Genomic DNA, 26,052 nt, shown 5'->3' with positions numbered 1-26,052 from the left:
GCCTAGATGCACTGACACTATAAAGCCCAGATATTGTTGACTTAGACTTTTATCTATTAGAGGCAACCAGGAGTCACTGGAGAAATGGTTAATTAGATGGCTATAGAAGTGAAATACAAAATGATCCAGGAACATTTATTCATCTTCTCCCTTTTCTTAGTATCATATTAATGTTATACTGAGGGCACATTGTGACATTTACAAAAATTCTTACAAACTATCATAGTTGAATTCAACCCTCTCTTTTCCCCTCACCCCCCATTCCTGGAATAGTTTCTGGTGCCTAAATCTAGTAAGATTGGTGTCCTTGAAGGAGAAAACACAGACACACACTGAGGGAAGTGAATCATGGGTAGATGGAGACAGAAATTAGGGTGTTGGGCAAATTAGCTTAGGAATGCCAAGGATTGCTGACAACTACCAAAAACAAGGAAAGAGAAGGGAAGATTCTTCTCTGGAGGTTTCAAAGCATGGTCCTATTGACACTTTGGTTTCAGACAGTAAGCCTGTTTTTAGAATTGTGAAAGAATAAACTTTTACTATTTTGAGCTATCAAGTTTGCAACTTTTTATTAATTTAGCCTTAAGAAGCTGATAAATTACCATTCAGATATTTTGTAACATAACTTTCAATTTGGATTTGTCTCATATTTTCTCATAATCAGATGGTGCTTTAAAATTTTTGTGAAGAATATTGCAGAGATGAGGTAGTGCTCTTCTCCAGTCATTTCTTGGGAATGTGGTATGAATCTGATTTACCATCAGTGATGTTTGCTTTGATCATATGTATAAGATCGTGCTTCCAGTGTTTCTCTATTCAAAGTTACACTTTTTCCCTTTCCATATGCTGTTTTTGGGAAAGAGTTATTAAATCCAGTCTGTTCTTCAGAGAGGGAAATCTAACTCAATTTTACAAGTGGTACCCTTTTGTGGAGTGAAGATTTGTCCAGTCTGTTTTTCAGGGAAGGAAATCTATCTCTATTATTTGGAGGGAGTGATACTTACTTGTGTACTTGATACCATTTGTGGGGAAGATTTGTTTATCCTTACACATTTAGTTATACAATAATTTATTTACATCAAATTGACTGATGGATAATGCTAATATAAGATTAGTAGAGAACCTGTTTTTACTAGAGAAATAAGGAAAACTCAAACAAATAAAACCTGAATTAGGTTTTTCCAGAGACACTCAGGATGCAACTAAAAAGTGTCACTTATAGCTATAACTGCTTTCTATATATGACTCTTCAGTAAACATAACTAAGAATCATAGGAAAAATTATTCTAGGTCTGGAATAAATAAATAAAAAGGTGACTCAAGAGTATATTATAGTGATAGAACAAATTGCTCAAAAAATGGTTGGCATGACACACAGTGCCAATGTGTAGAGATCTAACTGTGGGCAAAGATAAATAATATTTTGTCATAGGCAAAAGTACACAGTGAATATCCATTACTCAATTTGATGGGGCAAACATATGTTAGAGAATATCAATCCAGATTTGTTTGCCATGTCAAATGTCTCTATATGTCTGCAAGGTGCCTTTTAACAAGTAGTGAACATTTTCTACCTGAATGTTGAGGTTTTTTTTGTAGGAGTATTTCATGGTGGGAAATTTCTGTCAAAAAAAGGAAATATTTGGGTCCAATTTCTCCCTGCTGGCATCGACCTCTTTAAGTCTTATTTGTTTGCACTGAAAATGTTAGGTAGCAATTAGTGATGGATGAGGTAGGAAATTTTATTATTTTAATAAATATTAAAAGAGCCAGCCTCAGACACTGAGATGAGAAAGCAAAATCTAAATAGCCAGAACTAATAACCACTCTTTCCCATCTACTTTTAGATGTTAAGTTATAAGGACAGGGAGACTTAAAGGGGCTATCTACATCTGCCTTTCTCTGAGATGTTAACATGCTGTAGGATCCTTGGATAGGTGAAGGAACAAAAACAAAAGCATAGCTAGCAAAAGAAAGTCCCAAAGTACAAATATTGTTCCAGTGTTTTGGGCAGATTTAGATGATATCTTCCTGTTTTAGCACCAATCTTAGTTACCCAGATCCATTATCTTAATGATTGGAGGCTGCTAGACATGACCACCTATATTCTTCCGCCTCAGAAAGGACAAAACTAGAGATGAAGACCACCATTTAATCTTTACTAACATTTTCTGCATGGTGAGAAGGAAATGTTTCTCTGGTTTTTTTTCTCATTTCTCCCTACTTTTATCTCATTATACTAAATTTTCTTCCCCAATAAACTTAACTATCATTTTCACTATGTTTCTCATCTTGCCTGAATTCTTCTCTCACTGAACTCAAGAACAAATGTGGATACCACTGCTAAACTTTCTGGTAACAAAATCACAGTTCTTTCATAAAGAAAGAACTTTATATATGAGGTTAATAAAAGTCATACATTTGTCACTCATTAGCTGTTTATTTTGATACAGGGTGAGAAATACGCTCCTTTCATCTTTCTACATTAGTGAGTTAAGACAGAGATCTTGATTATGGTTCAATCATTCTTAATCATCCTAAGTAGCACTTCTCAAGGCTACATAATTAAAAATGTTTCTGTTTAAGTGTGTTGTACATTCCTCAATGTTTCTATCTCTGGGGAATTTCCCCCTTTGATTTTCATAAGAAAATAAAATAACCATATTTATTGAAACTTATTCAAGATTAAAACGTGATTTACTGTTTCATCAAGCTTACTCCTAAGGAAATAGCAAAAATAATGAGAGATAATAGTCTTCAGATAATCTTTTCTCCATTCCAGTGACGGTAGAAAAATTAAACTACAAACTGTTTATTAAATTCTATAATATACCTGATCCAATAATTTTGTTATATATTTACATATTTTCTTTCTTATTAATTATCTGACTGTCCCCCTTTTGTGGATACACAATATGCACATTTGACAAAATTCTTTATGCTGTGCAGTTAAAAATGTATATCTAATATAATTTAAATCTCACTTAAAATAATTATGATAATAAAGACAGAATGAGGTATTTCAATCATCTGATCAGTTTTCTTATAAGAAAAACATTAAAGGCATAGTCCATTAGGTTACACTTTTTCTACATAGTTATTTTGTGTGTACATGTTCCATACTGCATTTACAGATTCTAAAATGAGTTATAAATGCTTATTGATTGAATAAATATGTAAACATTTATTAAATGAGTGTATAATTGAATTATATGATGACACAATGTTAGTCATTTTTCATGGATAAATATTGTGTTAATGAAGCATACTTAGCGTGCATGTAAATTCAGGACTAATTAGGTCTGGTTTTTATTAAGATTCATCTAGGATTGATAATTTTATATATATTCAGAATCTATTTGCTAAATTCTGTCTATTGTATGTTACTTACATCAAAAAAGCTTTCAAAGATTTGTGTTTTCATTATGTACCAAAAAGAAACCAATTACTTTTAAATAGTGGCACAAAATCCTGGAAATCAGAGGGTTTTATGACACTTTGAAATAATGTAAATGGTAAAACTCAAAGGAAGTAGGCAAATTACATTTTGGGGCTCCAGAGATTACTTTGATTGATTCTTTATTGACAAAGATAGTGTATACATATTGAAACATAAATTCAACCCTCAAAATCAGATATAACTCTTCCATTATTGTTTGTCTTTAAATTCACCAGAAGTAAATAATAGCCAATATCCTTGGAATGTCTTTGTAAATGAGGTAATGCATTATTTTCACTTGTATAATTTTCCCACTTAAACAGAGCCTCTACAATGTAACTCATGCAGAAGTAATGTATACTTGGGCTGTTACAGAGGCTCTAGCAATGAAAAAAATGCCTAGAAATTAGATCTCAAGCATTGAAATGTACAGCTTGCTTTGTTAGATTCCTAGTTTACAGAAAGAGTAACTCAGGAAATTTTAGTTAAAGGCACAATGTTTAAATCATATTTTTTCTTCTTTTTGTAAGAATCCATAGTAAAGTATTATTAATGATGGAAAGTGTAAAAACTTTAATAAAAGAGCATTAGTGCAGCTAATATTAGATGAAATTTCAGTCATTTTGGAAGATGGAAAAAATGAGACGTATTCATTGATATAGGAAGGTAAAATAAGGCAAAACCTTTTAGATTTAGGAAAAGAACATCTTAAATTGTCTTTGAATTTTCTGTCTATAAGAATATAATAATTATGGATAGCAGTCAACAAATAATGATAACTGATAGTCATGGAATATGTGCACACAGTTAGCAAAGAATTTAACCTATGGATTTTGAAAGAAGATAAATAACAAAAAATTAAATAGAAATTAAGGAGATTATAAGAAAGAAAAAAGAAATAAATACCATAATCCTCAGATTTTATTCTGGGTATCTGAAAGAATCACCTCCAGAAAATGAGCCCATTTGAAAATAATAGTAGATCAAAACTTCTTCCTTCCTTGTTACCAAAATCTGAGGATAGGTTGCTTGTTTTGTTTGTAACAAAGGAAACTGATAGCCAGCTATCATTCTTATATGTGAAAGAGTGATGTTTTTGCTCATGATCATGTATCTCCAATACATGTGGCCATGGTCTTTTAAAAAAGCCTAAAAGTACATGTTGTGTGGAGAGCAGTGGAGGTGATCCATGGGTGTTTGGTAGAATACATGTATGTACAAGATTGAGAGGATGGATATTGATGATACACTGTGTTGATGGTCCTGTTTCTTCATTGATTTCTTTAGTTCAGAAATTCAAATGAACAGAGGGGATAGTGGAATGTGTACACACACACACACACACACACACACACACACACATGTGTTGCATAAATATTCTTTATATCATTCTGCCATACAAGTATATAACTTTACATATTTGATTGAGATCAAAGAAGAGCAAAGAAGAAATATTTTAAAATCTAATACAATACGTATGAGAAAAGAAGAAAGAAAACATGGAAAATAATTGCCATTGTTTATAATTACATTTAAAAAATCAGAAAAAAAGAAGAAAGGAAAGTAGGCAGAAAGGAAAAACAGTTTGTAGAAATATAATATTTTAATAAATTATTAACATTATAGGCCATAAGAAAGAAATTTTTCCTATAGATTCTCAAATACAATGCTAATATTTGAAGAGTTCAAGGAAAATGTAGAGGTATGGGGTTTTCAAAGTAAATTCACAGTGGACTATTTTGAGGATGAAAAAATCAGTGAATTAAGTTAAAAGAAGGAAGTTATACCTGCCCTGCATAAGAGAATATCATAGAGGTAAGCAATATTATTAAAAAGAGAAAAACCCAGGAGGAGATCCAATGACTATATGGGTGGCTTTAGTTATTATTGTTTACTATAATATAAAAATAATAGATATATATATATGAAAAAACAGTCACTAATATATGGGTATAATTTTCAATATTTTTAGTAGTATATTTCTGTAAAAGCCAAAGTTAGTATTTAAAAGTAGTAAAGGTATATTTTTTTACTATATCCTTTAGGGCTTGTTTCACTTGCTTATTTCTTAGGGTATATATAAAAGGATTTAGAACAGGTGCAATTGAAGTAGCAAGTACTGCTACTCCCTTGTTTATATATACCCTTTCCTCTGCAGAAGGCTTGATGTACATAAAAATACAGCTGCCATAAGAGATGGAGACAACAATCATGTGGGAAGAGCAGGTAGAAAAGGCCTTCTTCCTCTGCTGGGCAGAAGGGATCTTCAGAATTGTTCTTATGATGTTTGCATAAGAGAACAGTACCAGTGTCAAGGTACTCAGGAGTGTAATGATGGCTAATGATTGACAGGTCTATGACTGCTGTGTCCATGCAGGAGAGTTTCAGAAGAGAATAGTCACAGAAAAAGTGCTCAATAATGGCACCACAGTATTCCAACCCCAGACCCATGATAAGTCCAGGAGAGATAGTTAACAGCGCAGTCATGTAACAGGCAGCAACCAGCTGGATACAGAGTCTACTGCTCATAATGTTTGTATAATGAAGGGGTTTGCAGATGGCCACATAGCGGTCATAGGACATGGCAGTCAACAAGAAAAACTCTGATACACCAAAGAAAATGACAAAAAACAATTGTGTCAGACAGGCTTCAAGGGAAATCATTATGTTCATAATCACTATGCTAACCAAGAATCGGGGGATGCAGACAGATGTCAATGAGATTTCTAAGAAGGAAAAATTCCAAAGGAAGAAATACATGGGTGTTTTTAGGTGGGAATCCAACAAGATGAGAAGCATAATGATGAGATTTCCAGTGATACTCACTAAATATGTTAGAAACAGAAAAATTAAAATTACAATTTGCCACTTTGAGTCCTTTGTTAGTCCTAGAAGAATGAATGTTGTCAAAATTGTGTGGTTTCTCATAATTAAATTCTGTTTAGATTCCATCAGACCTGGAAAACAGAGAATCTTTGTTTAAAAGGATTTTTGAGTATAGGTTTTGAGAGAAATGAATAGAGTAACTCAATTGAATGCTTTTTTCCCCCGTCTACAGTTTTCAACTATTTTATCTAGGGTTCAGAACCCCAGGCTCAACACTACTGATTTCATCTCTTTTTCTGGATACTCATTTCCCTAATTCTCTTTTCAGATTTTTTTTTTACCTTGGAAAAGAATGACTTTATTATTTTCAGTTATAAGTCACCTCTACATTTCTCTACACTTTGTCCAAGATTGGGAGACACAACTCCTTCTACCTTACAGACACCACAGGAAAACGTTTTTTGTTGAGCTTGCTCCATCACTTTATTGTTAAAGCAGTTTTATACTTAGCTTCTTCCAGGAACATGTATGTTGTTTACAGACCTCTACAGTTTTAGAAGTTTAGTTAATTAGCAATGAATTTTCACAATTAATCTTTTTTAAATTGTTACCTTCTGATGGTGTACATCTGTTTAGTTTTGGGGTTCTTTGATACTGTCATTTAGAAATTTCCAAAAGAAAAAATACATTTATGAATCTTACACCCAATACTAAATTAACCTCAAAATTAAGATATAAATATCAGGCTGAAATTTTATGTGGGATTCAGAATTTGTTTACTCAATTTTTCTGCCAGTTATAATTAATGAGTAGCTTTATCAGTGTAAGAATAATTTACATTCAGTATTATACTCAAATTAAAGTACCCAATTTCATACTAAGTATAAAGGAGTATGCACTAGTCAATTTTTAATAAGAACTATTGAAAATTATTGTATATAGTTCTGTGCTATTTTACAAATACAGCCACTCTTGTTTGAATCTTTAATCATGATGGACACAAATGTTTTCTTTGTTTCTCTGATTCTGAATTTAATTAACTTAATCTTATGGTCACATATTCTTAACAGAATAGATTACATAACAATTTCTTTGTATATCAAACATCAAAACATCAAAAATACTTACTTTCCAGGAATTCCACAAAGGTTTTCCAGGTGATTGCTTTGTGAAACTTTTTTTCTTGAGTATTAACCAGAAACACAAAATGAATGATTTTTCAAAAAATGTGTATAACTGTTTAACCCATATTTGTCTTTGCCTCATCACTTTAACAGAGACCTTTCTTGTTCACACTAAAATCCATAGATATTTAAATAATAAACATTTGTGGTTTCTCCTCTTTCCTCTCTTTCCCTCTCTCTCTTTCTCCCTCTCCAACCAGCATACATGTGACATTTATAAATTTCCCTAAAAATAAAATGATTATGTCTGGGTTCAGCCTAACTTAAAATCTGGAAATCAAAGTTATTTCTTAGTATCAAAATATTGTTTTATTATTTTTGTTTCTTATTTTTTTTGTAAATATAGCCATCTTTACTGTGTATACAGACTTCAAACATATTGATAAGAACATACATAAAAAAGTGAATAGTTGTCATTAATAAAACAATTTGCAAAACACAAATAGATTGGTTAGAAAATACATGGAAAACATTTCATTTCACTAGTGATCAAATTAATGCAAACTGAAATGGTTTGAGACATTTTTGCTTATCAAATTTTCAGAGATGTAAAGGTTTTCTTATTGTTTTGTCTTTGAAAGATCTCCTGATTTATCTGTTCATCAATCATTTTCATTTTAGTTTTCAGTTTCTTTTGCTTCTCCTTTTCGGTCCTGAAACTCTCCCCTTTCCCTTTTTGTTTACCTTAGGGATTAATTTTCAGCAGATTTACAAATCTTAGTCTGGGACTTTATCTTTTTTAATTATATCGGCACTGAAATTTTCTTCCTCCTTTAAAACTTCCTTTTTGTCATTGCTACTTCTTTGAACCTATTTACGTTTGACTTTTTTTCAATGATTAATTTTTTAGTGTTCTTGGACTCCACAGTGATGTTCTCTTTTTTTTTCCTTTTTCTTTTATTATTCATATGTGCATACAAGGCTTGGTTCATTTCTCCCCCCTGCCCCCACCCCCTCCCTTACCACCCACTCCGCCCCCTCCCTCTCCCCCTCAATACCCAGCAGAAACTATTTTGCCCTTATTTCTAATTTTGTTGTAGAGAGAGTATAAGCAATAATAGGAAGGAACAAGGGTTTTTGCTGGTTGAGATAAGGATATTTCTTTTTTAAAGTATTTTAGTCACAAGTTTCTTTCTTCTTCACTAAAATTTGTTGTTTCCAATAACCATAGATTAGTTCTATTCTTTAATAATAGGGAGTGTTTTCACTCACAGCTGATATGAAATCTTGAGGATTCTTGTGGGAAAAGGCACTAATTGACTATTTTCATCGTTACCTCTAAAAACAAAATAACAAAGCTAATTAAGACTCTAATTATGGTATTTATTAGGAAGTCTGAAATGTTGAGGTCAGAATGGAGTCTGTCTAATTCCTATAATAGGATTCAGATGTTATATAAGAAAATTTTAGGGTTCTAAAAGTGTCTGAACTAGGGGAGCTCTTTCATTCTCCATTCCTGAGGAAGAATTAAGAAAGGAACATTGGCATCTATCTTGACAATATTGTTTACAACCCTTAAATTCAATATTCAAAAATTGACTCCTAATATGTGTTTTAGGGGGGTCAAACACACCTATTGCTTATAGTCTCTATTCAACTTCAAAGCATGAATATTTGTATACCACTAACATGGCCAGGAAGCAGTAGTATACCTGATATTTAGATGATCTTATAATAGATGCAATTAAATGAAATCTTTTACAAGAAAAAAAAGCTAGACTTCTGCATATATGTTCTCTAAACCATGGACATGATTTACTCTTGCACTAAAATATAATGCCAGATCACAGGAAAATCAGAAAAGTAAATGATTTGTGTGTCTTTATTATTATTATTATTATTAATATTATTATTATTAAGAAAGCTATAGTAGATGAGTAAAATTTAATGAAATATACCAAAAACTTTAATTGATAACAGAAGAAACCAGAGAAGATTTTTACAGATTGATATTGCACTTAAAAAAAAGCACTTAAAGTGCTTTTGCTGAAAAGGCCTGACTCCTTACTTCAACCTATGAATTGACTAAAAACAGGAGAAAAGTTTGGCATCTCTGAGTCCATTTCATACCCATTGCCCTTTGCTCTGAGACATTCTCTCCTGACAAGGGACTGAAACTACCCCTAAGGAACAGTGGAACCTTTTAGGACAGACCTCCCCCCCTGTGAAATAAGAACAATTATCTACAATAATGAAGAAGCACCATGGAGCAGGAATAATCATCTCATGGATACCAGATTGCTCCCTGCAAGTGATGATGGTGATAACAAATTCTCTGGGAAACTTCTCCAGAATCCTCAGATTGAGATAAGTGTCAACCAGAGCACACTTGTGACTATGATTCTTTAAATATGCAGACCTTTTGCCCCCTGCCCCTAATTCTTTGTCTATTTAAAGTTAAATCTTATGTCTGTATTCCAAAGATGGCTGAAGATGGGCTGAGTTATTACTTTGCCTCTTCCCATGGCATGTTCCAAGCAGCATAATAGAACTTATTTCTCTGCCCTTCATCATGCTTCTTTATTAGGTGTATAGGAGCAAGTGGATAGACCTGGCATGTGAAATTCCAGGAGTTCAGGAGTTTGATCCTTAGGCCAAACTCTGTTTTCAGTATCAGTGATTGATTAAGATATATATATATATACACACACAAACACATATGAGAATGTATATATATATATATATATATATATATATATGCATATATATATGTAGTATGGCAAAGTATTTTCTTTTATGGAGAGTGATTATATTTTAGAAAATTCCTATAATTTAATATTTAACAAAAAAGAAAATATTTCACTTTTTGTGAGTTAATGTATTCTCTTTATATGGAACTTAAAACAGTAAAGAAAAATGAAATAAATGATAAGGTTTGATAAGGGAAGCAACTCTATTATGACTGATGTAAAATACATTGACTTATTTTGGGCTCTGAAATATAGTAAATTGCTTCATCACAAATGGAGGAATATAGTAGCCTCTATGTCATTCTCTTTCCTAATTAACTCCCAACAATTACTGCTGTTATTTAAGTTATATTAAATTGTATTAAATTGAGTTTGGTGTGCAACACAGTCTAGCCATTATGCATTTGACATGTTTGGAGAAGGAAAAATGATTTTGTCTGCAGCTACTGAAATATTGATGCTGTTTGTGAACAAGCACACCATAGGAAATCATCACAGCTGTGGGTTTAGCTAAGTTGTACAGCTCTTGCCTTGTAGGCAAGAGGTCTTAGAGGTTTGATACCCAGGACTGCAAAACACATTTTTAAAAAGGAAATAAAAAGAAAAAGAAGAAAGAAAGAAAGAAAAAGAAAATCTTCTATAATATAACAATGATGCCTTCATAGACAATTACAGAAAAACAACTTAGTAGTAACTATTATTGTGTTTCTCTTGCCTGTTACTTTATTTTATGGTGCTCTTTATAGTTTAAACCTCATTTTGTAAGATATTAAGGTAAAATTTTCATTGAAGTACAAGAGGAATAAATGTTTCCCAAAGAACAAAGTCATAACTTGCTTTTCCCTTTACTGAAGATATTGAATTGAACTTGTATTCCATTGTCTGAGAGATAGTGATTTGTATTTGGAAAGATTATGTTCTTTTCAGAGTTGCTTTATTTGATATTTTATATGGGTAGCTAGGCATGAATGGCTCATGCCTGTAATCCTAGCTAGTTGGGATGCTGAGATCAGGGCAATCACTGTTGGAGGCCAGCCTGGGCAAACAGTTCAAGAGACACCCATCTCCAAAATAACCAGTGTAAAATGGGCTGGAGGTATGGTAGATAGCCTGCTTTGCAAGTGTGAAGCTATGAGTTCAAACTCCAGTCCATCAAAAAAAAAAGATTTTGTTTTTTACTAGTGTAAGAGACAAAGGAATAGCCTTTACTGTTCACCATTCATTTGATAAGTGATTTGTTTTCTGCCATCTTTCTAGCTGAAGATATGCAGGGGAAAAATAATTTTTCATGATCTAATTTCCTTTATAAAAATGGTCATTTACTTAATTCAATTTTTCCACACATCTAAAAACAATAATATTGTAAAGGAGGGTAAATAAGAATACCCACAATGCAAGCCTTCAGCATAAAAAAACCCCACAAAAATCATCCCCAATTGTATATCAAAGTAAAGAGTAATCTAAGAATTCTGTAAAGTGTAACAGTTTTCTATGCTGTATTACACATTACCACAAACAACATCTTAAATGGGCACACTTTGTATTGTCTCACAGTGTCTGTATGTAAGAAACCTGGATGTTTTGCAACATTTCAATTAGGGCTTCATGAGGGTGGAATCCTTCTGAGGCTCAACTGGGGGTGATGGGTCCACTTCTAAGATTGTCCTAAGGTTTTCAGGTTGTAGACAGAATTACATTTGTTATGGTTGTGGAATTTTAGGAAGCTTCTCCAGAGCTAGCAATGGATATAGACACTCTAGAACATGTTAACTCTAGCAAGAGTCTGTGTATGTAACACAAACACAAGAGTCAGAACACACCATCTTTGCCATTCTATATTGGTTAGAAGCAGGGTAAAGACTGGCAAACTCATGGAGAAGAGATTGTGTAAGGGCATGAACACCAAAGATGAGGGATCATAGAGACTCAAATTCTACTTGCCATGTTGTAAAAAAGAAATATTTTCTTACAAGCTTGATGTAAATGTAAGGTGTAAAAAGTTTGTGCCCAAAACATACTAAACATGACATTTAAAGGTACCTTTCTTTTTGGTTTAAATCTACTGTCAGTCAGGTGTGGTGGATTACACCTATAATCCCAAGTATTTGGGAGACAGAGATTGGAAGAATCCTGGTCAGTCCAGGCAAAAAGTTAGCAAGATTCCATCTCAACAAGAAAAGAAACTGGGTGTGGTGGCATGCTCCTGTCCTCCTCGCTATGTGCAAGTGTAAGTAAGAGGATCACGGTTCAGGCCTACTCTCCTGAAAACACAGAAGAAAAAGCTCTGAGAATGTGGCTCAAGTGGTAGTGGTAGAGTGCCTACCTAGCAAGTGTGAGCCCCTGACCTCAGCCCTAGTACCAGCAAAAAACGGAACAAAATAAACTGTTCTTGATTGAAAATTCTCTTAAAAGAAGACAGTAAACCTAGGGTACCACATTTTTCAACTTATCCCCATAGATTTCCCTGAGGAGGTAAGTCCAGATGGATAGAAGAACACTTTTAAGGATAAAATTAATTCAAATTCAGCATCCATACCAAACATAATGTAATGAAACAATTCAATAGATTTTAGATACTGTAACAGACTCCAGGTGCCCAATAGGAAAGTCAGACAGCAACAATAGCATGAGCACTTTTCCTGCTTTATTTCTAATGTGAACAAAACAACAAATAAGGAGATTTTTTCTAGATACCAATTTTATGAGTTTTATGTTTATAGTATATAGTTTCTCAATTTTATTGCATCTTGATTATGTACCTATTTTATAACTATGTTTTGCTTAAAATAAACTCAATTTTATTATCAAATAAAACATTTGAATGGCACATCTCACATTTCATCTCCTAGTGGACCTTTCCTTATTTTGTGTTTTTGTGTTTATATGAAAATACTGTTCATATTACACTGGCAGACATTTGGTTCAAGTTAAAGTATATTAGAAATATGAAATATGAAATAACTAGACTATTAATTCCTCATTTTTTTTGCATTATACACTTTTCTGACATTTAATGCTATTAAATCATTTCTTAAAACTGCCTAATTAAAATTATGCATTTGATCATTAGATCGTGCTCATCAATACCATCTCTACCCAGAAACAGTTTAATGTAGCATTTCTATATCCTCCGTGTCTGTTTTGAACAACTATATGCTCATTTTGAAAAGAATATGTAAGTTTCCTAACCAGAAGGTGCATATGCTCACTGTTTTCACAGTGCCAGGTCCTGTTTTAGCCTTGATTTCATGGTACAGCATGGGCCACATGGTCTGGCATTCCCATGATTCCGTTAATTAGAACCCTGGGATCCATTATGCTAATGACCTATCTCAAATGAAACTGTAAATTACCCAAATCTGGGGTCACATTTTTAATCTGTTCTCTCTAAATTCTCAAATGCTAAGTAGTTATTTTAAGAAAAATGTAATATTTTGCTAATTCACTGAACTAAAGTGGCTGATCTTTCCCAAAGAACTTTAGGTCTACTCAGAAAACTGATTTTTCACCTTTATTTGTGCCATAGAATGTCTTATTGGAGTTTATTTTAGGCCATGATTGCATTCTAACCTCATAAATCATGTTTTCTCCTTGAAAATTGCTAGAGAGCCATTTAATATAGTAATTGGAATGATAATTTGAAGCAATTATCCATCAAGTAATCATTCTTTCATCAGTCTTTCTCTGCTTCAGGCAAAACCTAACGTTAGAGGTGAAATTCTATATTCCCTCAATACCTAATGACTCCCAAGGGAACCTGATTAGTGTGTTGCCAAAATTAATTGTGTTGTAGGTGAAGAGATTTCTTTGGGAGAAAAGAGTTCTGGAAAACCTGTCATTAAACAATGTCAGAAAAATCATGAAACACCTGGCATTTAAATCCTCCCTCAACATTTTTGGAAGTATGTTGATTGGCTATTTCTATACCAGTTGGATTTTGGATTAAGAAATGGATGGTTTATGTAAAAAACTTTTAAAAATAATTTAGTGGCTATACAAAAGTGAGTTAATTTGATAAAAGGTATAAAATGCTCTAAGCTTTATCTATCTAAAACATCATTTATCTATTATTGCAGATAGCAGAAAACTAAGTTTAAACAATGATTTGACCAATGTAAAAGTGAGTATATTTATTCTGGGTCCATTATTACCTATCTTTCTGAAACATAGTCCTATTAACTATTAATCTCTTTGAAATGTATTATGAAGGCATTTTGCCAATTCTTGCATTACATTTTCTGCTTAGGTTTTCCTGAATTTGTTACAAGTGAGTTCAGAAATGTACAACACCTGACTCAGGAAGAAGTTAGGCAGGACTTTCTTAGCTACACCTCAGTGGTATTGCTCAGTGCAGACATAAGAGACACAGGACACATTGCTCCTTCCAGTGTCATCTGCATGGTTCCTAATGCCTCACACTTTAATTTTGTTTATTAAAGCAGATTACAATTTTGGTTCACTCAAGAATCATCAACGTGGATTTTCTCTTACTAGTACTTCAGTGGTAGATCATACTACACAACTCAGGAACATGTTGAGTATCTACCTCACCAAGACTCTAAAATCTCCATTTTATTAGCACACATTACTACAGGTGTCAATATTAGTCAAGATTAGCTCTGTTCTTTCAGATAAAACAAAGCCCTGAATCCTGAGGCCAGTACTAATCAGGGTCACATAGACATTTTTTGAATTATCATTTCTCTCATTCATAAATAAAATAAAATTGATGCTGAATTTGGGTTAAGTTCTGGAAATGGTATAGTAGGAAACAAACATGGATGCTATCCTGTTGTCATGTACTACTTATTGTGACCTTAGGCAAGTGACACACCGCTCTGAATACTCATCTGCAAAATTAGTCTCTAAAATAGAGCCCAGTAGGAGGATTGCTGGGGATAGAGTAAAGCTTATACAGACATTTTTTATAATAACAAAAAGAAGAGAAAGTAGGAGAGTAAGAGAATAAAATTAATTATAGTTTATGGTATATGATTTATTATCATTGTTATTATTATTGTTGTTATCTTCCTCACATCTTTCCTTTCCCTGTCATATCTTTGAAAAAGAAAGAAGTTATCAAATTATTCTTTTTCAAAGCAGAGCTGCTTGATAAAACTGTCATGCTATAACTTTCTGAAATAATATATTTAGTCAGAGGGATTAACCTGATTTATTTTACTGTTTATATGATTATATTTGAGAAGTCAAGTTGAAATTTTTTATTATGATCCTGTTCATTAATAAAGGCTGACATTGTATTTGTGTCAACTTCAATCAGAAAAATGCTAACAGTGCCAATTTTGCATAATGGCAAGTGCAGATGAAGTTGGCTGAATTTCCTATAAAAATAGTTTCTATGAACATATCAAGAATCATTTTCAAAAAAATTGACTTATGACCCAAAAATAAGCTTTCCAATGAGAAAATTATAGCTTTATTTATGGTTAAGTTTTCAAAATTACTATGCATGTCTTCTGATAAGTTTTTAATCCTCCTCAAGTACAATGAAGCTAAGTACTGATTATCATTACCCATTTTCATAACTTAAAATATCTCTTCTGGGTGTGAACGCAGTAATTGAAAATACATGACAGAGAACTGTCAAAGCTGAGATTATAACATGGTTTTTTTTTAATCTGGTAAAGCACAGATTAATCTTCTCCCTGTCAACAAATTCTAAAATGAGCCCTCAATTCTGACGGACAGCTGTTTTGTCACATGTTGCTGAATGCATCTAGGAAAGGTTTTTCTGCAGAATAAGAACACTACCAGTGCATTTGTAGTCATTTCACACATTGGCATTCTTCTTTTTTACTTGCAGACCTGTCAGAATTCAGAGCTTAGCCATTCCAAATAAGAGCTCAGTTAGAGAATTTATTCTTCTGGGACTTACGGATAACCCAGAGATACAAGTTGTGATATTCTTCTTTATGTTGATCACATACTTATTGCATGTAAGTGGAAACATGATCATCATTATGCTAACACAGTCCATTGTTCATTTGAAAACTCTTACGTACTGTACTTCTTCCTCAGGAATTTCTCTTTCTTAGAAATTTCATTTACAACAGTCTGCATTCCTAAATTTTTGATCAGCATTGCTACAGGGGACACAACCATTTCCTAAAATGCTTGCATGGCACAAGTATTTTTATTAATCCTTCTGGGATCCCCAGAGATTTTTCTTCTGGCTGTCATGTCCTATGATCGCTATGTGGCTATCTGCAAACCTCTGCATTATGCAACTATCATGAGCAACACAGTCTGCAATTGTCTTGTAATCAGCTCCTGGCTAGCTGGTTTTCTGATCATTTTCCCCCCAGTGATTATGGGCCTCCAACTGTATTTCTGTGACTCCAACATTATTGATCACTTCACCTGTGACTCTTCTCCTATGCTGATGATTGCTTGCACAGACACAAGGTTTCTAGAGCTCATGGCACTTTTCTTAGCAGTATTCACACTTAGGTTAACTTTGGCCTTGGTGGTTCTCTCCTACACACTCATTCTTAGAACAATTCTAAAGATCCCTTCCAGCCAGCAAAGGAAAAAGGCCTTTCTACTTGTTCTTCCCATATGATTGTGTTGTCCATTTCCTATGGAAGTTGCATTTTTATGTATGTAAAAATGTCTGCAAAAGAAGGTGTGGCTCTAAGCAAAGGGGTAGCAGTACTCAATACCTCTGTGGCTCCCATGCTGAATCCCTTTATTTACACCTCAAGGAACCAGCAGGTAAAACAGGCCCTTAAGGACTTCATCAAAAGAATGGTATCAGTAAACAAGCACTAGGCATTCCAAAATGTATAGCTGAGATCACAAATAACTTTCTAGGCAATAGATACTCATAAAGGAATAAAGTACTCACAGAGTCAAACAATAGCAGAGCTTGCTTCTAGTGATAAGATACATTAAATAGCCAACATATCAGAAAAACAAATTACCTGCTAATTTAATCTTTAGTAAGTGAAAAATGGTATTGCTAAAAGAAAACACAATAGAAGGGGTGGTGAGTAGAGTTCAAATTGGTCAAAGATTTCATAGTCATTTTAAAGCTCCTTTAAAAAATTTTTTCCACATTCAAATGTATTTTCCTATAGTTTTCATTTCTCTCTTTTTCTGTAATTTGATCACTCTATGTCAAGCATTTTGATAGTGTATGGTGTATCTATAAAACAAATGGGTGGTATTTGCTTTTAAAAGATACACAGTAAGCTCTACATAGCTTATTCACATTCTACCTGAAAATAAATGATCCTAAAGAAATTTCACATCAACTCACTTTTGGAGGGAATCTAATTTGAAATCTTACAAATCTGTGCTTCTGATAATTTTGAAGAAAGGGCTGTTTCTACTTTTCTTTTCTCCTGAAGGAGATATTCAGAATTTCCACAAAGAAAGATAATGGAGAAACAATGGCCTTCTGTGAAAATGAGGTATTTCAAGCTATCCTAAACAACAAAAAAGATTTGTTGATGCCTGGAGCAGTTGGAAAAAATTATCTTCTCCAATTATCTTGATTTCAGGCAAGTTACTTGAAATGACTATTTTTATATGAAATGCACTAACTCTGAATTTTAGCATGTCATATTATCATAAATTTTCACTATCAAATAGGCAGAAGTGAAGATCACAAAAATTCAGCCCATGAAGTTGCTGCAAATCATGCAGGATTTATACAACCTATCTATTATGCATATAGTGATTTGAGAACAAAGTTGTTGGTGTCCAAATAAGTAAAGTTAGTTCAAAGACAAATCTTATACCTATGATGTTTTAAAATAGTTACTGTAAGTAGTGCACTATTCAATTAATAGATCTGAAAATACTAAGAATAGATGTGAAATTCAGAACCCTCAAGTTAAGAAAAACAAAAGTTATGGAAAACCACAAAAGATATGTGAAAAACAATGAAAGTAAGAAGAACACTACTAAAACAATAAAATTGTGTAATTATGTGATACAAAGGTAATAAGGTGCTATATGCAAAAATATAAAAACTATTAGTTAAACTTAATAATTAGCAAGTATTCATAGAGCAGCAGATAAACCGAATGAATATTTTTAACTTAAATGAATTATGAAAAATACAGTTCTAAGCCATGCCTCCAAAATATTCATGATTTTATTAATATTTTAAAATTTACATGCACAAACAATTCATTTGAAGTACATATTTTGTGGACTCTAAAATGATTGCAAAAATGATTCACTTAGTAATATACCAAAATATCCATCAGATATACACATCTACCCTACATACAATCCTACTACAATGGTTCAATACTTTAAAAAAGATACTATCTAGGTCAGAATGAGAAACACAAACATATTTGATTATTAGGAAACTTTCAGATAAAAGTTATCATGTTATCTTTAAAATAGGTTAGACAAGAAAAATACTTAAAATATCTTAGTATATATTAATATTTGCCATGAATCATAGCTGAAAAGTAGGAAAAAATCTCTTAATTAAAATGGATAAGAAAGTAATCATGCCAGGACTATAAAGAAAAAAAATATTAAATGAAAAACTGAAATTTTATTGAGAGGAAATGTATCATTAAGAAATGACAAAAACATAACAATGCCATGCTCTCCACTGTGTATTCATTAGTTCAGAGACTTTCACTGTAGGTCATTTAGTGGATGCTAAATCACACAAAACAGAAGCAAACTCTACAAATATTCAAAATGAGAAGACAAATATGCTTTTTTCTCTGATATTTTCTATGAATGTCTCCCAGATAATTTTATTTTTTAGTAGTTACTTTATTCATCTTCATTACATATATTATACTCTTGTACAAGTATCCCACAATTTATTTATCCATTCTCTCTTTGTGGACATTTTTTAAAAATCTATTATCACATTATTGTCATACTGTTGGTACATGGTGACATTTACAAACGTTCTTCCAAATATCAGAGTTGAATTCACCCTATCCATCATTCTCTTTACCTGTTCTCCCGCCCTAGATAACTTTACAAATCAGCAAAAATGATATGGTATACTTATAAGAAGTTGGAGTTGTAAATAAATGGAAAGAAATCTGTGCTCTTGGATTGGAGGAATTAATATTATTAAATATTCATATTACTTAAGTAAACTATGTATACAATGCATCCCTGTCAAAATCCAAATGCCATTTTTTCAAAGACATAAAAAATCCTTAAATTAGTACTGGACCGCAAAAGACCTTAAAACACCAAACCAATTATGAAAAGAACAAAGCATGATTTGAAACTATATTATAGCACTGCAGTAATTAAAACTGTATGGTACTGGAATTAGAAAGACATACAAAGCAATGACACAGAATATGGAGCCTGGAAACAAACCATGTATATATGGTCAACTAATCTTTGATAAGGCCTCACCACCTTTGCTGGCCTTACAACGCAGAAGGCATAATCTCTTCAGTAAATGGTGTTTGGAACATGGGATATTCACATGCAAGTGAATGAAATTGTGTCCTCATTTTATACCATTTATAAAACTTAACTTGAAATGGATAAACAATTTAAACATAAGACCCAAAACACTAACACACCTAAATAGAGAAAAAAAATGTCCTTGACATTGGTCTTAACAATGATTAGTTTTTGATAGGACACCAAAAGCACAAGCTATAAAAATAAAAATAAATAAATATGAATACATTTAACTAAAAGCTTTCTGCATGGCAAAGAAAATAATCAACCTAATGAAAAAGCAAGTAGAGAATGGAAGAAAATACAAACCATATATTGGATAAGGGGTTAATATGAGGAACTCCTACAACTCAATAGAAAAATAAAACAATTTATTAAATGGAAAATGTCCCTAATAGACATTTTTATAAACAAGACACACAAATGGCTAAAAAGCATATGGAATGTATCTCAACCTCATTACCCATCAAGGAAATGCAATTAACAAACATAGTGAGATAGCACTTTATACTTGTGAGAATGGCAATCATGAAAAATAGGAGATGTGACAAGTATTTGTGGGAGTGATGAGAAAAGGGAACCTATTGCCTCCTGGTTTCCTTTTTTTAAAAAATTATGATGTGCATGTTTTATTCATGCTACTAACCATAGGAAAAGCCAGCAAGCTGAAGATAAAAAAGAGGAGAAAAATCTTTTGAAAAGTTGTTTCTCTCTGATTAAATAGAAATAGTTTTCATCTTCAAAGGGAGCAGGACTTTAATGTATTTTAAATGCTCCACTATGCTTAATCTGGCCAGCTCTGCTGCTGGTAGACAACAGCAACACAGGAATGCCCTGCACCTAACTTCATGTCCAAAACCAGGTATGTGTCTCCTGGTCCTACTTTATGCACTTCTGTATACTTAATGTACTTCTGTATGGACCAAACTTCAAACAGCTGCCCTGAGACTTTAGGGAGAAATGATTGCAGCTCAGACATCTACAGTTATACCTGGGAATTTGAGTAGCCCCTATTGCTTGAGACTGAAGGACAAACATCATCAAGGAATAAGACTTTCCCTTTCATCAGGCAGTTCTCCTCTGGGAGGGAATACTTACTGAGCATCTAGTATGTTAGGTACAAAGATAAGAAATGGCCTGCCTGAGCCTCTTGCACCTAACAGGATAAAAAAAGAAAACAGAGACCCAAATAACATGGAAAAAAGAGGTAAGTCAAGGTTGCTAGAAAGGTTTAAGAGGCTCGTTGAGATCAAAGAAAGGAGGAATGTAATAGGGAGACAGAAAAGGCATTGGAGCGATGATAGAAGGATGTGTAGAATTTCTTCATAAGAAAATTTCTGCATATGTAAATTTTTGTGAAACTCAGAGACATTCTGGAGGATGTTCATGGGAAAGACATTCTGGGTGGCCAAGGCTTCGTGCATCCATTGGGAGTGGGCAGAATAGAAGTTGGTACAATAGCTTGAATAGCCTTAAAGTAGGGCTAAGCAAGATAGAAACTCAGGGGACTGGCTAAAGTCTAGGGGTAAATGGCTTTGGATTTCATAAACTCAGAGGCCCATAGAATTGGAAGAGATTTTCAAAGGATCTGGTCCAAGAACTGCTCTTCCTGTGGCAGACTCTCTCCTGCGACCATGGCAGACATCACTCACTATCCTGGTACTTTCTTCTTCTAAGCCAGAAGGAAGGTTACAGTGATTCTCAACAAAGCAAACACCTGCTTATTTCTAATGAGAAATTAGTGATAGGTTCATTGATGATTTCTTGTAGTTAGTGAGTCACTTTTCTGTCTGTTGCTCTCAAAATTCTCTTTGATTTTGACTTTCAACAGTTTGATTATAATGTGTCTTGATGTGGTTTGCCTTGAGTTTATCCTGCTTGGAATTTGTTTAGCTTCATGGGTTTATCTTACATCAAAAACTGCCTGCACCCAGACCGGCATTTGACAGCTCTGTGCCTCTAATAGCTCTGCCCTTGTGGCTCATAGAACTTCTTTTCTGGCTCCCTACAGAGACTTTCCCTCCTTTTGGAACTTCTTCCTTCATCTGTGTCAGTTCTGAGTTTGGGCTTCCAGCACAGCCTTCTGAATCCTGCAGCCTCTTTAACCCTGTCTTAGCACTTCCTATATGTTGTTATTGTACAAAGCATAATTGTGATCTGAGAGTTAATATTAGTAACTAAAACTGGAATAAAAGAACCTTTGTGGCCAATGGCTTAGGGTATCAAGTGACAACAGTAGTACTGGTGAATTAACAGCAACAAAATTGGCATACCTTGTGAATTTATTGTTATTTAATAAATTCTGACCTTGTGAAAAGAAAACAAAAAACAATTGGGAGGTTTTCAGCCTCTCAGATATAATTTCTGCCCCATTCTTAGATGTGATTCACACAATGCTTATGTTGATCTGTTTGGAAATGGTAACAAACATAAATGTGAAATTTGAGTTGATTCCAATTTTAGATGAACACTAATGGCTTAGCTGAATTGATTCCCTATGTAAGCTTCAGTTGTAAAACCTTATCACAATTGTGTCCTGTGATTTCAGCATTGCTTTGTAGGTTGTTTTATCAGGTACTTGTTCATAGACCTCTGCCTTATTTTGCCTTTCATATTTTAAGCTGATTTCCTCCTGATTTTAAGGATAATGCATGTAGCATATGAAAAGGAAGATCGAAGGATAATAGATACCTAGCTAACATCTTGCTGGATAAATTCTTCAGTATTTTCCTGGGACCTATGTCATATAACAACTAATTAAAATATGATTTTTGAAATTGATCTTCTGTATCAATTCATTAGTGCCCAATTCTTGTTTATCCCAAAAGATGTTAAGAATTTATTTGCCTTAAAGAATATTTCTGAAATTATGTGTAGCAAAACACATTAAAAGTGATATTTTTACTTTCTTCCTAGGGAAGGATAATGTAGATGGTTGGGCTATTCTGTTCAAATAATTATAATTTTTTTATTTTATATGAGTAAAACTGCCATCTAAAATGGTGGAATATGTCAGAATTCCAGATGTTGGACAATGTTGGAGCTTTCCCAGAAGAAGATATTTCACTGGGTGTTTTGAGATGAAACCTCAAGGGGTTTGTGAGGGAATTTGCAGTTTTATGGGAGTAGAGAAAAAAATTTATTTCTCCATCTTCCACTGACCCACTGCTTGACATGATTTAAGTGAATTGAGCACACCATTCTGTGTTCAACATTTCACTTCTACCACCCATAGTTTGATAATAGGTGAGTATTTTCAAGTCATTTTCCTATTATCTTTCATCTTCTTTTCTCTAATGCAGTGGATTTCATATCTGTTTTTGTTTCATATACACATAGATAATAACTACACACAGTCGACTTAGGATCCGTGGGTATATGGTCCTAAGAAGACTACCATCAAAGAAAAACCATGAATTCTCAGGATGCATAGAGTTCCGTGCTGTGCTGCAGATGCTTGACTCATTTTTCCCATAATGCCACTCACCTTTTGCTAAAGAGATGCTGCCTTTCAATAAATCTAAACTTTTTCACTTTATCATTTAAATTAAGTGTATTATGCTCCCTTTTTGGCTTGGGAGGATTACAATAATGTTTTACTTTGCTTTGGGGGGGGCACCATTTACTTTTTGGGAGGCATATTTTCACAAATTAAAGGCAAGGAAACACTTGACAGATCACATATGATTTAAACATGACTTATGGTAATGAGGGACTGAAGCTTTGCATCAACTCAGCTCCTTTGTCTGCTGTGTGCTTGTGAATGTAAAGTTTTTGCTTTATAAATTTCTTTTGATGTTTTTATCTATTATTTTTGACCATGCTTGATCAAAATTGCATGTACTAAATCCATGAGTAAGGTGGGATTATTGTATATATTTTAGGTTAATGTGATACATGGAAACTTGAAAACATATTAAATGATAATTTCTAGAAATTAGATGAAATATGTGGGCCATTCTTCCCCTAATATTTGTGCATTGTGCACTGATAAATTGGAAAGACCAGGTTCATGTTAATGGCATGGATATCCAAGGTAGTTGTGAGTAACACGCAAAGTGTGTTTTGTAGATGTGATTGTAATATATGAGCATTAGTTTATAATATTTAAGTATTTTCTGACCATGCTGTTTGATGCCAAAGTAGATTTTTAAAAATAGTTTAGTAAGTTTTTTTTATCAATCAACAAAAACACTACACTAAATGAATTGTAACAGAAAAACTCTTTGTTTTAAATCAAGAATGAAGGTGGGGTTTCATTGTAATATGTGGAAATAAAATGTATAATGAACTGAAAAAAATGGGATGCTGCTTACTTATACCATTATTAAATGTTCAAAATAAAAAAAATTAGTGGCCTGGAGTGTATGAGCTTTGTTTTAGCTTTGTTCACTCTTATGACCACCTTGACATTAATTCTCTCCTACACTTACATACTCAGAACAATTATGACAATCCCCTCAGCTCAACAAAGAAAAAAGGCCTTCTCAACCTGTTCCTCACCTATGATTGTTGTCTCCATCTCCTATGGAAGCTGCATCTTCATGTATGTGAAAACATCAGCAAAGGAAGGAGCAGCTATGCTCAATACCTCGTCGCTCCTATGCTGAATCCATTTATTTATACTCTAAGGAATCAGCAGGTGAAACAAGCATTTAAGGATGTTGTGAGAAGGATACTTGCCTCAAAAACACTGATTTGAATATGATTTATAACTGAAACATGCACTCAATTTTAATAAGAAGACCAATAAACAAAACATTTCCCTGTGTTAATTTTATTAATTTATGGATGTATATGTATATACTTTCTTTCATGTGTCTGTGTGCATATGTGCCTGTATTTGGGTAGTATATGTAGGTCCCATTTTATCTTCTTCTTGGTTATGAGACAGGCTAGACTTAGGAAAAGGTTGAGACTCTTAAAACATATGAATATTGTATTTCAGGTTAAACATTCTTCTCTTTCTCTGAGCCTTCTTTTCAATTATAAATGTGTACAGATTATTCACACACTGTTGTGGTGACAACTCAAACCAACCCAGCACAGCCCAGGGACCACCCATGCCCCTCCTTACTCATTATCATTGGTGGTTAGGAATCACCAGGTTCTTCCTTTCCTATAAATTAACATAGATTTTTAAAAACACCTAGAAAGAGAAAAGACTCTCTATCTACTTCCATCTTCCACATGATCCCACTATGGCCTTTTGTAACTTTTTTCCCTACCCTTCAGTAAACTCCATTAACTCTCATACCACACCCGTGTGTCCCAAGTGGATGTTCCCATGTGGGCACAAAGAACTTGGAAATCTTCTGATCAGAATCTGCTCACCTGCTGATTCCAGAAATTGAGTATATGCTGTTTTTAATGGTATTACCATTTTTTAATGATGCATAGATAAAACCAGACAATGGGATATAGGAATAATCAAGAAAAATAGTAAATAAAAGTTAAACAAGGTGGAAAGAAAGATGTTAATTTTTATATTAAACATGAAAGTTAATTTACAACTTATTTATAACCTACACAAAATTAAGAAATTGAACTTATATCTGTGGACATTATAACAGATCAGTAAGAGATATAAATATTTTAGCTAGCTATTGTTTGTAAAACAGGTTATTACATTTATTATTATTGTAATTATACTTAGTTATAAGGGTTTAAATAAGAAAAACTTATACAACTGACTTTTTAAAGAACAATTTCATTAGTGTAGAACTTTTCTAGTTATAATTGTTACTTATAATTATTACTTAATTATTACTTAAAGGTGGGGCAATGGCAAATAATCACATTTTTGTAAATCATTCCTAAAAAGAGCACACATTTGACTGGGGAATGACACTCTAGGAACATTGCCTTCCCTGAGATTGGGAGGTAGACATTTATATCTATACAGTGTTCTCACTAAAGATATTGTTTTGTCTCTTTTATCAGTAGTCCCAGTCTAATCTTGTCAAGATTTGCTTGTAGTATGATCTGAGATAACATTGGTTGCCAAATAAACATAAAAATAAAAACAATGAAAAAATGATTTAATAGATTGAAAATGTAATGAAGACTTGAGAGATCAAGGAAATTTCCACTTAGCTTAGGAGCTAGAGAGAGTGATTGATGTACCCATTACTAACTTTTGCTATTAATCCCTTACATGCTTCTCTTGCTTCCTGTTTTTAACATATCATAATGTCACTCAGTACTACTTTGCTTCTTTGTTCCATAGAGCAGATAGTCTTATATCACTTAATAAATTGTACTCTTTCCTGTAGACGCCAACTCACTCATTTTAAGTAGTTCAGTACTTTTTGTTTTTAAATTTAGCAGCTCTATTGAGGCATATTTTTTTCTTTTATTGTTGTGCTGGGTGGGAGTACATTGTGGCATTTGCACAAATTCTGACAATGTATCAAATATATCATACTTGAATTCACCCTCTACTGGTCTCCTTTATCCTCCCTTCCCCCCAGACCCT

At 33.2% G+C, this 26,052-nt stretch overlaps 1 protein-coding gene and 1 pseudogene across 1 annotated transcript; one reads left to right on the top strand and one right to left on the bottom strand.

Moving 5' to 3' along the window:
* Nucleotides 1-5,436: 5,436 nt before the first annotated feature.
* LOC141425945 (olfactory receptor 6C74-like) lies at nucleotides 5,437-6,367 on the bottom strand (annotated as a pseudogene).
* Nucleotides 6,368-14,916: 8,549 nt separating this feature from the next.
* LOC109674380 (olfactory receptor 6C65-like) lies at nucleotides 14,917-24,276 on the top strand. Its single transcript, XM_074084870.1, is given in 5 exon segments — nucleotides 14,917-14,960; nucleotides 15,964-16,156; nucleotides 16,159-16,699; nucleotides 16,702-16,874; nucleotides 24,217-24,276. Coding segments are annotated over 5 exon segments (1,011 nt in total).
* The last annotated feature ends 1,776 nt before the right edge of the window (nucleotides 24,277-26,052 follow it).

Source organism: Castor canadensis, chromosome 8 (genome assembly GCF_047511655.1).
Source record: "Castor canadensis chromosome 8, mCasCan1.hap1v2, whole genome shotgun sequence".
Classification (NCBI taxonomy): domain Eukaryota; kingdom Metazoa; phylum Chordata; class Mammalia; order Rodentia; family Castoridae; genus Castor; species Castor canadensis.
Note: the sequence above shows the minus strand (reverse complement) of the source record. Positions and strands in the feature narration are given on the sequence as shown.